Source organism: Chlamydotis macqueenii, chromosome 5 (assembly GCF_036417535.1).
Source record: "Chlamydotis macqueenii isolate bChlMac1 chromosome 5, bChlMac1.mat, whole genome shotgun sequence".
NCBI classification, from domain to species: Eukaryota; Metazoa; Chordata; class Aves; order Otidiformes; family Otididae; genus Chlamydotis; species Chlamydotis macqueenii.
Window position 1 is genome coordinate 7,608,784 of NC_141560.1, and position 14,590 is coordinate 7,623,373.

General features: G+C 43.6%; 1 protein-coding gene across 1 annotated transcript in view; it reads left to right on the top strand.

The window, feature by feature from the left end:
- Window positions 1-773: 773 nt before the first annotated feature.
- The window catches only part of RHOJ (ras homolog family member J), a 61,454-nt gene continuing 47,637 nt past the window's right edge, over window positions 774-14,590 (top strand). Inside the window, exon 1 of the mRNA XM_010116033.2 lies at window positions 774-1,440. Coding sequence (XP_010114335.1) covers window positions 1,263-1,440 — 178 coding nt within the window. The 5' untranslated portion in view covers window positions 774-1,262. The remainder of the gene's footprint in view (window positions 1,441-14,590) is intronic.

Here is a 14,590-nt window from a genome sequence, read left to right on the forward strand (position 1 = left end):
TAGGAGGTGTGGGAACAAAACTGAGACAAGGGGGCAGGAATCCTACAGTTCAAAGCTGGTTTTCCACAGACTTCTATGTGGTGTTTTAATTTTTTAACTTTTTAATTCCTGTAACTCTTAATTCCGTTTTTTTTCCCTCTCTATTTCTGTATGTGTTTACATATTTACACTGGAGGCGGGGGGGGGGGCGCGCAGAATTTCTCTTTTTTTGAGTGGATTAGGAGAAATGCAAGAGAAACTTTTGGAGTGCCTGAATCAAAAAATCAAGTATTTATTCTTTATAACAAAGTTATAAAAAGAAGAGCTATAGTGACAGGGAAAGTTGACGTTAAACTCTCTCTACCCGCCGTATCTCCTGTCTGCCTTTCCACCTCCCCCCCTTCCCCTCCCAAATGGGAGAAAATACCTATCCCGAGATCAGAGGAGATCACGCCTGGGAATGACAGGCAACCCTGAGACACCGGCACAGCTCGCAGCCTGGCCATGTAGCTCCAATACCCTCATCTTTCACAGCCTCTCTAAACCCTCCTCGCCGATCTCGGTGCCGGCAGCCCAGAGAACAGCTCGAGCGCGGGATGGAGGAGGAAACCTAAAAACTTTGTTCTGCAGAGAGACCTCTAGTGTTTTTCTTTCTCCATGTCCTGGCAGAGTTCCTCCAAAGTACAAATACACACAGAGCTCCCATTGTTTGCAGCCCTTCACAAGCCCACTGATCCTAATATGGAATTCAGCAGGAAACCCATGATTTCCTGACACACAGCAAGCTGGAGAAAGAAAGGAAAAACTCCATTAAAAACCTCCAGGCTCTCCTCCATGTTAGAAATGAAATGGAAAATGGAGTGGATTTAACAGGAATCCCTGATTTCTGCAGCCAAGCTGGAGGAAGGGAGACGGGAGCAAAGCCACAGGCTGCTGATATTTTTTAAGTTGCAATAAATACTGAGAACTCCAGGGCAGGATGAGGATTTCCTGACTTGGATGAACGAGAAAGGACAGATCGCTTTTTTATGATATTCCTCTCTGTATATTTAATTTATTCACCTCGATGATTCTCTTGACTGATCTGGTAATTCTTAGAAGCGGCTGTGACAGCCTGGAAACATTAGTATGATTTCCTGAGTTTGAGATTTGCTGCCCCCCCCCCCCCCCTCTGCTCCAAACTCAGGAAAAGTCAATACAATCGCACTTCATTTTTCCTTCATGTGCACTTGGAAGTCCTGGGAGCAGCAAGAGCAGCGGCGGCAGCAGCGGCAGCAGCAAGAATGAACTGCAAGGAGGAAGATGACAACTGCACTGACGGGAGCAGCAATAACACGAAGAAGATGTTAAAATGCGTGGTGGTTGGGGATGGTGCAGTGGGAAAAACCTGTTTGCTGATGAGCTACGCCAATGATGCCTTCCCAGAGGAGTACGTGCCCACCGTGTTTGACCACTATGCAGGTAAGAAAGTGCTTTAAGAGAAATGTAATTGAGAGCTGCAGGAGAGCCAGGTGGGAGGTAAAGAAAGATCAAGGAGAGGGGACGATGATTCAAAGGGGATGCATGGGTTACTTCTTCTCCGGGAATGTGATCCAGGCCTGGACAGTCGCCAGGCAGCTCAGATGGCAGCTCATACAATTGGGGCAATGCAGGATTTATTCAAAGAACTTATTTGTTTGCTTCTGATTTTTATCTCAGTTGTGGCAAGTAAGCAGCGTTAGGGATGTAATCAAATCCACTGGATTTTGGGGACAAAAAGTATAATTCAGCCTCTGTCGGGTTATATTCAGCTGCTTCATTTGTTTCTGAAATTCTGAAGTACTGAACTTTGCAGGCTGTGGTTATGATGAAGACTATATATAAACATGCACAAAAATTATGCCATTGGTGATCTTCTGCCTCAGGGCAAATGAAGCATGAATATTTCTATCCTATTTAAGGAGTAATCTGTGAGAAAACCAGCATAGTCTCTTTCAGTGCTGTAAGAATATAACACTCCTTCCAGAAACATTTGTTACTCCATCTATAAATAGAATTTAATACTATAACTTGATGGTGGGGAAAGCAGAAGTGGTGATTGGCTTGAGTGCTTTATAGTAAGTGAATTTGAGGTCTAAGAAAAATATACAGATATAATGAAGATCATCGATGATGTGTCACTGTGCAAAACACACCCACATACTAAGTACAATATTTACAGGCCTCTTTTTGTAGCAATTACTTACTTGACCCAGCTGTGTCCAAAGCTATCACACAGATGGTGCGATAGTCTAAAACTGTTGCTCAAACTTCTGCTTAAACTTTCCCACCCCAGATTCTGCTGTTTTTCTTCTCTCACTGCTCCTTTGGCTTACAGTTGTTGTTGTATATGAGATCCCTGAAAAACAAATTCTAGAAGCAGTGCAAAACTCATTGCTTATCTTGCAGCAGCAGTTGGAGTTTCCCTCATTCCCTCCCCACCTCCTTAAAAACTGAATTTTCATGGCGTGGCTTATCATAGATTTGGTATTCTGTAATGGGAAAAACTCTGTCTTCATTCTGGCTTCGTGTCAGGTTTAGCAGATGAACTGGCCAAACAAGAAAGCTGTGTAATTGCAGAATCTGATCTGTGGAAATGCGAAGACCTTTTCCTCCACAAGAGTGGGCAGCGTCACTTCTAATGCAAGCAACGCTCTTTTTCCTCTGCCCTTCCCACCAGATAGATTAAATGACCATTTCTGAAAAAAACCTTTACTCAGGCAAGATGTAAGAAGGAATATTGCATGGTGTAAATACGTACATCTGTGGGCCAAAAACCCTAAGGAAGCCTGGCTGCATGAATTTATGTCTTATATTGCAACAGCACCCACTGCTTGTCCCTTGTGCCTCGCTCCCCAGCACCCACTGCCCTTCTCTCTCTCCGTGCCCTGTGAATACCTCCACCTATAGAAAAAGCCATACCATAGCTGGTACCAGACCACGTGTGCATCAGCCTGCGAGACGGCTGGTTTTGGTGCAAGCACAGGGGCACACGTGTGTCCGTGCACACAGGCACTGATGCCAGGCAGGCTGGCACTTGGTGGGGGCACCACGCTGAATTTCTACTCCCCACCCAGCCGCAGGTGACTCGCAGGGACTTGCTTTGATTTCCTTTCCTCTCTGTCAGAAGTGGTAGAAATTGCCAGTGGGCTGAAAAGTTACTGAGGGAGAAGAGGGCTGAGAAAAGATGCGAAGATGAAGAGTGTCGCAGTGTAATCCCTTACTTCCTTAGAGCGCCAGGTAAAAGCAGTATGCATTTTTAAATCAAGCTACATTTTCAGGGTTTGAAGATTTAGACCTCTAAAATATCTCCAGCTATTCTTATTTGCCTTCTTAACTACAATAACACACAAATATAAACTGAGAATGTTTTCAATGAGAAAGTTCAGAAGGATAAGGGAAAAAATAGCTCTGTATATTAACAGGCTATTCTGAGACAAACCCTGTCCAGCAGCAGTGGTCAAAGCTAGCATTGCTCAAAAATGGAGTTCCAGGTTTTTTAAAAATCCCCATCGTTTATTAAACCAATTGCGCCACAAAACTGCATACAGAATTGAGCAGTGGAAATAACCTCTGGAGGAGAGTGCTGGAAAAAACCCCACTCATAAAACATAAAAAATATTGCATGGCATGAAGTATAACATGACCTATTTAAAATACTGTGGGTAATGAGAGCGAAAAGAGCTCACTTGGGGCAACCTTACCCCTGGGCTTACATGCTTTAGGATATTCTGTGGCAACAGCCCCTTCCACATCTGTCTGCATGGCAGCCCACAGTCAAGAGGAGCGGTGGCACGGCAGTACCATGGGCATGGTGGTACCACGGGCACCATGGCACACAGGGAGGCTTCACACATGGGCACATCCTGCAAGGTGGTTGAGGCTCTGGAAAATCACATTTTAATTTACCCCAGGGAACTGTATTGTCTGCCCCTGCCTTTGCTTTGCCAAACCCAAGTGTTTCAACTTTCCCAAACAAGCTGAAACCATTTGATTCAGTTCTCCTGTGCTGGAAATACTCAAAAGCAATTGATTGCTGCAGATTTTTTGCAAAGCTGCACTTTCCATTGAAGGTTTTTTCACTCAGGCATTATTACCAGCAGTGGTGTGTTAGCAAACGCTTCCTCTTGCCTCACCAGGTCACAACCTGGTTGTGAGTCCCACAGCATTTACCAATTTCCTTCTTTCTAATGGAAAAGGGGCAGTGGTGGGGGGGTGGGAGGGGGCATTAAAAAAACAAGGATTCCAGTGGTGATCTCAAAGCAGTTTCTCACTGCCGAGACTCCAGCGACTCAGGGGAGACAGTGATGCTATCCAGCCCAGCATTGGGAAAAGCTCCAGATGCACCACTGCCGTGGCCAAGGCATTAACCGTTCACAGCCCTGCAGCACCAGCTACATTTACTTGCCCTGCTGCATTGCATCTTTTCAGCTGCGTACCTGGGGCAGGTTGCAAAGGCACAGGTGAATCAGGTGAACATACTGCCAAGGGCGGCCCAGAGGAAGCAGTTTCTGAGGGCTGGGCTCCAACAGCGTTAGATCTGTACAGGACTTATTCAGTGTCTGTCACATGATGGGGCTTGAAACCTTTTTATAAAATTTGGGCACAATCTGTCTCTAAGAAAATCAAAGGCAATATACGGACTTCACCCACGGAAGGAACAGACTTCCTGCAGGTAACTCACGTGGCATTTACAACTCTGATAACAGTGATGCCTGGGATGAAAGGCTGTTGGTGTTTCACCGTGTTTGCAGCTGCACTGTACAAAAGTCCAAACAAGTTATTAGCTCCACACTAGTAATATTGTGCCACAGATTTCACCCACAGTCCAAAAAAATTATTTTTTTCAGGGCCTGCTGCCAGAGTTGGGATGTGATGGATGTAGAGAAGGGTCAGAGGCAGTGCCAGACAGATGGGGAAGGCAAATTTGTTATTTGGATATGAAACTGGGTTCTTTTGTTGGGTGCGTGGAAGTTTATGAGTCTGCTTTTTTCTCAAAGCATTTTGAAGAGGTTTTGTTGGAGGCCAGAGCCCTGAGTAGGTTTCCTTACCTTTGGTGAATTTCCACATCCCACACCAAAAGGGCTTAGCCACAAGGTAAATGGCTATTTCTAGGGCAAGCGAACCAAAGTGCTATCCCAGTGACAAACAGGATATTACTGGCAGTACTGTAACAATAGGGACTGTTTGGATAGTGAGTAGATGCTTTAACATGCTGGTTCCATTCCGTCTTTTGAACATCAAATACGGATTTTCCGTGAGCAAAGGTCTCTCAGCCAGCGTGACTTGTATTGTGTGTAACTATGTGAGGTTATAAATGTTTAATGTTTAATTAGGGCTGAGGTTGGACCAACAAAAAAAAAATTCAACTCAACTACTAGACGAGTTGGTTTAGTAGTACCAAAGTTAAGCGGCTTGCTCTGTGGAAGACAGATGGGAGACGTGTGTTTGTTACTTAGGCAGCCAGTGAGCATCCTGTTTGATATTTATGAACCCTGAAGACCCAGCAATGTTTAACATGGCATTTATTCACCCCAAAATTTGTATTCAGGCTTCCTAAAGAGGTGATTGATGCCTCATACCTGTCAGTGTTTAAGAGGTATTTGGACAATGCTCTTAGTAATGTGCTTTAACCTTTGGTCAGCCCTGAAGTGGTCAAGCAGATGGACTAGATGATCACTGTAGGTCTCTTCCAACTGGAACTATTCTATTCTATTCTGTTCTGTTGTGTTCTGTTCAATTCTAAAAGTGTATTTGTTTTTCTATGTACAAAACCTCAATGATTGGAGATCAGTACCAATGCTTAGCAACTAACTTAGACCACTGTGCAGACAAAAGTGAATGGACTCATTAGTTGGTTGAAGTCTAAGGAGAACAGAGTGGTAGGCCTTAAACTGTCTAGTTTAGGCACAGCACAGAGATGAATGTCACACAAAGAGCTTGAGGAGCCTAAGTTACATCTATAGTAAACGAGAGAGAGGTCAGCCCCTCCAAAAGAGAACTGAAAAAACTCTGCACTAAGGACATAAAGTAGATGGCGTAAATACGTCACTCCCACCCCTCATGTGTCAGCATAGACTGGTGAACATTTATAAATAGTGAATCCATTTGAAAAAAATTAGCAGTAGCATGTGATCAGCTAGTGAATAGCATACAGAATAGCTCAGCTATGACTGAAGTTCCGTAAATTAAAAGCAATATAGAAGAAGACAGCCATTAATTACTGTTAGGAGACATGGTTTTTGTTCCTTAGTGATGATTCAATCTAATCTGTCTTACTTTGCACTGGAGTGGGCTGGAACACTCACCAGTCTCACAGAGCAGTGATCCCAACCTTGGTGGCCAGGCAAGCCATGCGGGAAGGGAGAGTCTTCTGCTCTGTCATTTTTATTAGCATAGGAGCAGTACCACTGCTCTTGCCCAGAGCAGTCAGCTTGTGCCTGTGCAAATCCATAAATCTATTATAACCTGCCCGTATGCCACAGCAGTGACTCAAATCCCTGTTCCCCATGTCCTCCCATGAAAAAGAGTGGTTGGAAGTGGGCTGTCAGCAGTCATGGGGCTGCCCACAGCTGGCCGCTCTCAGTGCTGGGGCTGGCAGGAGCACCCAGGGGAGACTGGAACCACCCTGACACCATCAACAGGCCCTGCACCAAGCAGCTTTTCCTTGCGGCCTCTGCCCGTGGTGTGGGAAACACCAGCCAAGATACAGCAGAAAGCAGATGGGAGCCGTAACATCCCAAATTTCTCCAGCTACAGGCACAAGAGTGCATCTGTCCACACTTTGGATGTGCTAGTCATTTTTTCATCGATTGCTAATGCACACTGGTTTCGACCCGTGTCTGCTTGCCACAGTGTATGAGCAATAGGTTAAACACCATACCATCACTTTTTTCCCCTTTTGAAACTTTATTAGACAGGAAGAGGCTGCCCAAGGAGACTTGCAATTTCTGCATGGGTGCTGCCGTGGGAGTCTTCACACTAGCACATTCTTGAGACAGTTGTCTCCTATAAACAGTCTTGGTAGCACATTAGAGAAACTCTTCATGCAATGTTTGGGGTCATTAAACAGAAGGAGCTATAAATAGCACTGAAAGAGAGCTGTGATGTTTATTTGCATGGATGTTTGCAGTGGGTTTTTTTCTTCCTTTTAATGTTCATCCAATTTTGATTGTACAGACTTGAACTTTGTCCTTGAGACAAGAAAGCATTGACTCTTTTAAGATCTGACTCTTTAGACTAGCCACAGAATAGATATGTTCATTTTGCCTCTCAGGAGCTGAAAGGACTTCTCTGCCGATCTTCCCTGGTATCATCCAGAGTAAACCAGGGTCTCAGTAAAGCATTCAAAGTATGATACAACGGGTTTCTGTTGTGCCGCTTGCCAGGTTTTCATGTCTGGCACCACCAGTGCAATTCAAAGGTATTCATGGCTGGCTTTTTTGAAGACAAATTTTACAGAACCACTAATTCTTAGGCTTCCCACAGAAGGTTTAATTCTGTGTCCTGCGTCACGTAAACCAGAAGAGATCTAGTAATCCTCAGGCTTTTTCACATCCAGGAAGCCTAGACAGTCTTTATATCGAAAAGATGCTTTTTGCCTGAATCACTATGGTTATTCCACATTCAAATGAAGTAGGCACCATATACTCTCCCAAGCATCTTAAGATCTTTCCCTTCTGAAGGTCTGCAAAGGCTTGAGATAACTATCACTCCTATCTCTCTTCCTCACACACATCCCTGTATTGTCCTGCGGGTGCACAATCCACTTGAAGCCCATGGAGACAGAGGTGTGTGACCCTATTTACTCAGGGCAGATTGTTTCTGCAGCAGTGCTCTGAACGCTGTGGTGACAACATCCCCATTGTCCCCTGGCAGTACCAAAGTGCAGCTGTGGCTGGGGAAGAGCCTGCAGCACCTGAGCTGCTTCCTACATTTGCCTTTGGCTGGGTCATACAGCTTTGTACTGTTGCTGTTCTTCATTTGGTTTTATACCAACAAAAGCTTTATGCTACAAAAAGACATAAATGCTCCGCACCAATCCATCCCATACCCACCAGCATCTTGCTGATCACCCAGAACTCAGCTGACTGCCCAAAAGCTGCTGCAGCCCATGCAGAGAATGGATTTCTTCATCCAGGATCAGCAGTCAACGGGTGTCCTTGTGCATCAAGCACAGCAGGGGACAACACTGCACCGTGAATAACATTTACAGTCTAAAAACTAGATTTAGAGAATAAACAAACTACAACACACATCAGGAAGGATTGTGCCAAGAATTAGAGGAGTACATGAAACAGCCATTTTACTTCGTCCAGGCTTATCCACCCTAAAATCCACCTAAGCCCCTCTGTCTACTCTTTTGTATTAGCTACTGGTGTTTGAAGGGCAATAGGAAACAGAAAGAACGCTAAGCAAGGAGTTAGACCATTTGAATGTGTATTGGTGGTTTGGATGCAGAATGATGAGGTTGTTTTAAGGTCAATCACGGTCCTGAGGGAATGGGTTGGAAAGATGAGAAACTCAAATGGCTTAAAAGGAAATATTTCTCTGCATGGTGTGTCATTAACCCAAGGAACTTATCACTGTACAGAAGTTACTGAGGACAAAATTTTAACAAGGTTTGCAGAAAGGGAGGTTGGGCCAGATATTAGAGAGATTGAGTGCTATCATAAGCTAATGAAAAAAGACTTCTGCAAAAGGTAATAAAATATGAGCTGACACCACCTTTTGTTAGAGGCCAGGATAAGACCTAAATTTGGTCTGACGAATGGCAAATTATCCTAAATCTGCTCACTGCTACATCACAGGGACTTGACTCCCTGGGCTGTGAGTTTGGCCCAGTCCAGCACTCTTGGACCCAGATGGTGCTGTAGAAAAGGACTGTTTGGAATGATTCTTCTGCTACATGGATGGGCAAACATATACTCAAATTTTTCTTATGCAGCAATGGACTGCTGAGAAGACATATGGCAGGATTTGTCTGGAGCATGAAAAGGGTTAACAGGGGAAGCAACGAGAGAATGACCCTCCTCTTCTCCACTACTCCAAGACAGTCAGTCTTAGTCTTTCCCTCCTCTTCTAATCAGCATAACATTGCAGGAGATGACATCACCTTAGGAAACCAAAACTGAAACCGTGGCTTCTGGCTCTTGAAGGGCAATCTCTACAGCTTGAGCTAACAATCACATCCACTATCTTAAAATCAGTAATGGGCTCAGTACATGTGGCCAGACATCCATCCCAGGGGTAAAGCCACTTACAGGTGATGCCAGACCAGGTATATGTCAATAGCCAGGGAGATGCTCAACAGCATCTCAACAGCAGATGCTCCACATATAGGAAACAAAACAAAACACTTAGCAAAGAGGTTTAAGGAACCAAAATCTGTTTAAGCAACCAGATCAAGGCTCTGAGCAACCTTATCTAGTTGAAGATGCCCCTGCTCCTTGCAGGGGGGGCAGGGATGTTTGAACTAGACCTTTAAAGGTCCCTTTCAACCCAAACTATTCTGTGATTCTATGACTCTAAAATTCCTAGACATGTACAAACTTCTTAATTTCTGCAGGATGTGGCAGTGTTTGTGCTAAGTCACCATTACAATGGCTTAGTGAAGTGATTAAGTTGATGCAAAAGGCCTCCACTAAAATGTCCTTCTCATCTTCTGTTCTCTTGATAAAACTTGATACCTTGATGTCTATACTAGTGATACATGTCGTTGCTACCGTGCATCGCTGTGTATATTTTGCCCTGCAGGCAGTGCCTTTCCTATGTTCTAACTTTCCAGTTGTTATGGCCAGACCTAATGACATCATGGAAATGGCAAGGGATGAGGAAGAGCACACATATTTCCTTCAATTGTTCAGCTTAGACAAATCCATTAAACAGTAATGACATCTCCTGTCAAATTATTATTTATCTTTGCAATGAAAAAAAATCAAAGTTATTCTATTTCCAGTGTACTTTTAAGGGTGATCACTTAACAACCTCCTGTCAGACATATTGTTCTTGTATCCCAGGCTATGGGTCTTCCAGCTAAGTCACGGAGTAAGTTACTGAGGAATGAAAGCTTTATGAATTGTCACCCCAAGTTTTATCCCAAGAGGCACTGAATGAATGAATTCTAGACTGGATTTATTAACTGGTATTCATCTCCCTTTTTTTTTTGCCAAATAAGATCAGGGAAAATGGGGTTTAAAATAATATCTAATAGCTAAAAGATTAAAAAAAAAAAAGTGAATTTGCCCTATTTATTGCCAAGCATTATTCACATTCAAACCCATAAGTCTCTCACCCAAGACAAGCCGTTCTACCAGCAGCCTTGGCTGAATGCGGGGACTAGACCTTACATGCAACTTCTACATGTCCTAAAATGCTCAAGCGCCACTCATCAGCCAATGCCTTTCCCATGTGCCCAGGTGGACAGCAAAGCTCTCCCAGATCAAAGAATGAATCATTACACCTCACTACAATCCCAAGCACCATCCATCATGTCTCAACAGTGAGGACACAGTCAGGTGAGCGTAGCATGAGGGAGGACCCAGTAATACAATCCAACCATGTGGTTGCTACCACCTTTGGCTGAAACGGATGCAGATCTCATTATGCAGTGATGGCTTTTCCTTAGTATTTGTTCTGTAGCATATATATTCATAATTTTATGACCAAGACCAATGGCTTCTTCTTAAAGAGATGTCACTGTGAGCATGGAAAGTCATCATATGAGAGTAAGCAATATCCCTCGGAAGGGTCTTGGGAGACACAGTTCCATCTGCATCCTGTGGTACTTGCTGGGAAGTGGTATCCCCAGCTAGTCCCATTAGCCAAATTGGTATATTTGGGATCCCAGGGAAGGGGAGGAAAGGCATAAAAGACCATGAGATCTTGGTATTGCAGCTAGCACAGTTCCCCAGACTTAGTGTGGGTCCAGCGCACCAGCGAATCCAGCAAAAGGGTTGCCCTAGGGTTGCCTTTCTGCCCTGGGGACTGGCACAGCAATGAATCCATAAATATGAAACGCACCAACCAACCTCAGGGGAAGAGAAGGCTGGAAAAACCATTCACTGACAGGAGAAGCACTGGGAAAAAAAAAAAAAAAAAAGGAAAAAATACCTCCCAAAGGAGGGAGGTGGACAGCTGTAAAAATATTCCCAAGCACAGTGGCATGGGAGGCACAGCCAGGAGGGTGATGGCTTGGGAGCAGAAGGGAAAGAGCAGCACAGCGCTGTACCAGGATGCTCACTCTTGTTCAGGATAGCATGCAAGCGTAGAATGGAAATAGCAGTCCCAGTAATGAGCAGAGGAGCCAGCACTTAGAAATCTGAAAGAGTTAAAGAGGACTGTGCAGAGGGGCTGGACAGAAAGGTCCTGCCACAGTCCAGGAGGATGCCTGAGATGACTCACTAAAACTACTTTCCAACCCTTGCAATTCTGAGGGGATGGAGGCCACATCTCTTATTAAAGGCTCTCTGGCACAGAAATCCAACTATAACTTTGAAGTTATGATATTAACAGTATCTTCTAATGCTTGGCTTTCTGCAGACTTTAAGGAAAAGAACAGAGCTTCAGCAATAAGTGGGAAAACATACATGTTCAAATATAACATTAATTTTTATCCCCCTGGGAGATGCGACAAAAAGAGCATCTATTTACAATAATAACTCTGCTTTGCTGAGAACAGACCATAAGGAAAATCCCATAAGGCTGGAAAATGTGTTTTAAGTTCACAAACTGTCTCATGCTCCAGCTTCAAAGTGGGCAGCCATCCAGTTGCTGTGAGCAGCTCTGTCCTCAAAGGCCAGAGCCTCCCTGTCTCAGACACTCTCAGTTTCTGAGCAATCTCCCCAGCTCCATTTCAGAACTGGTTAGTTTACGTTGGTGTGTTTTCCTCCAATAACTAAGCATTGAGTCAATGCGTTTTTCTAATTTTGGAGGCCCAGTTGCTTGAGATCCTGACGATGAACAGCAGACATGCAGAGACCTGATTTTTCATTTAAAAGGTGAGGCCTTTCCACCAGGGAGTCTCAGCTTTGGAAAAAACTCACACTGAAAATGCCTCCTGAGACCATCTGGTTGATGCTATACTTATCAAGCAATGGCTTATCGAAGTAATGCCCAGGACTTTGTGTTGTCCATTCAAGCTTGGATAACAACGGTGCTATTGACCAGTTGGGTTGTATGATCTCACTTCCCAAATGCCTCCACATGGGCACACAAACTTCACTGAGAGCTCAGGATCTGTCTACACACAGATTACAAATACCTCTTTAGAGGTATTTAGTTTTTTAGTGTCTTTATTTTTAGTTAGTTATAACTACACATAGACCTTTTCAGCTGTACCAAAACACAATACTATAGAATTGCTTGTAATTTCTTTCTAGTTTAATCTCGGTTTTGCTCTCTGAAAACTTGCCATTAAAATTTTCAGCAAAAGCATGAGCAAAATCTAGGAAGGCATTTGTATGCTCCTATTTAAGCCCTTAGAAAGACCTCTTACCTTCACAGTGCTGGTTTGCATTGTTCTGTGTATGTAACCAGTAAATCTCAAAAAAAAAGTACAATTCTCTTCATCTCATTGTCTTCTAGTTACTGCTCAGAATATTTGAAACCTATTCCAGGAATACAAGGGAGTAAAATCTCTCATTAAAAAAATATATGTTAAATGCAGCTTTAAGAAATTAAATTTCCAGGAACACTGTCCATGAAAACAGGTTCAAACTCAACATTAAAAGAGAAGTTCATATTCCAAAAAATATTCAGCTAATCTGCCAGAAACCAGGCCTGACGGAAGAACTCCAAATTAGCTGAGCCAGTTCGTGATATCATTAACACGGAGAATGTCCCTTGCCATGCATAGTAATATTCTCTGATGGAGTGTGCCACTTGGAGATCTGCTGGGAATTTACCTAAACCATTCAGTTTGGTTCAAGTCCAGAGGGGTGAGGTTGCTGTGGTTCATGTTATTTTAATATTTTAGAGTGTTAAGTGCATTTTTTCCCTCTACTCTCCCTCCTGGGAAACTGCTAAAATGGTGAAATAATTCATTCTTCCATTATTTGAAGCATATTGCCCAATTTATTTCTTTTCCTGTAAAGAGCTGCTTGTAGCAATACTATAAGTCCCTCCTGCTCCTTCCAAGGAAGGCAGAAGCAACGGGGAGTGTGAATGCAGAATGAGGTCCCCAATCTGAATTAATGTTTGGCAGAGGAAATCTATGCCAAGAAAATGGTGGAACAGGAATAACTTGTGTTGTCTCCATATGGTGCTCCCAACTGGGTTTCTCTCCCCCTGGCCTCTATTTAAAGGCATCAACATGAGAGATTAAAAAAAAAACAAAAAAAAAAACAAAAAAAACCAAGCCAAGACTTGTAACAATTTTGCAAGGAAAACAATATTTTATGACTATGCCCAACAGGGTGGAAACTCCTGAGGACACAAGGGAACCTCATCCCTGGCTGAGTGTGTTCACAGTATTTCATGGTGAGGTGCATGAAACAATTCATACAAAGACCACCTGACTAAAAACACCTTGTACCTTCCATCACATTAAGTCCTTCCAGGTCTTGATCCCCTTTGTGCAGTTCCTTCCGTCTTTCAGAATGAATAGCCACATTTCCTTTTCTTGATATTTATTTTCCATATTGCTTTTTTTTTTTCTCAAATAATAGACTCTTCCCACCAGAAATGTTAGAGAAAAAGACAGACTGTTTGTCTTTCCAGAGCATGGCTGGGTGCAGCATGGGACTTGGAGCTGGACATTACTAGATATGGGTCCTGCAGAGCCACCTCTGAGCCAGCTGGGTCCAAACCCAAACCACAGACATTGCACACATAGCAGCTGCCCCGCAAGCACTGAGTGATAATTATTACCGTGTGTATCTTCTGATTTCCTCAAGTGCTGCCGAGCTGGCGAGAGCTGCAGCCAGCCAGGGCATGACAGCAGATGTTCTTGCCTTCTGATAGATGTCAACTCTGGCTGATGGAAAATGCCTCCAAGATGAGTGAAAACCAACGAGCGTGCAGACATGGTAGCGGGACCATCTCCCAGTGACCACTATCCATTACAGAAACTATCCAGTAGCCACCTCTTTTCTGGCAAACCCCTCCTACAGCATTATCTTAGCATTGCTTCTTGTGCACAAGCTAGGGGAGGTCAAAAGAGCCAAGGAGCTGCATGAGAAACAAACAAAAAAAATGCCCAAGAAAATAGAGAGAAGAAGTGGAGAAGGGTGGGAAAGAAATGTACAACCTTAGAGGATGAAGGGGAAGGTATGTCCAGAAACAATCCATAAATCATAAAACAAGTGCTTTGTAACAACTATGTTTTGGGGGATATGACTCATGATTTTGAACTTTTGGGGTTAGCAAAAGTTCTGGCCGGAGCATTTTTCACTGACTATCCCACCAGGAGAAAATGCTGATTCATGAAAGTTGAAGCATTTTTAAAGTACTTGGAAGGACAAATTCTTGAGGTCCAGGGCCCTCTGGTAATTTCTGACAGTGCAGCAAGGAAGACCTAAATTGAAAACATAATATCTGAAGGTTCTGTTTTCATTCCATTGTAAAATGAAAACAAATTGTAAAACCTCAGAAG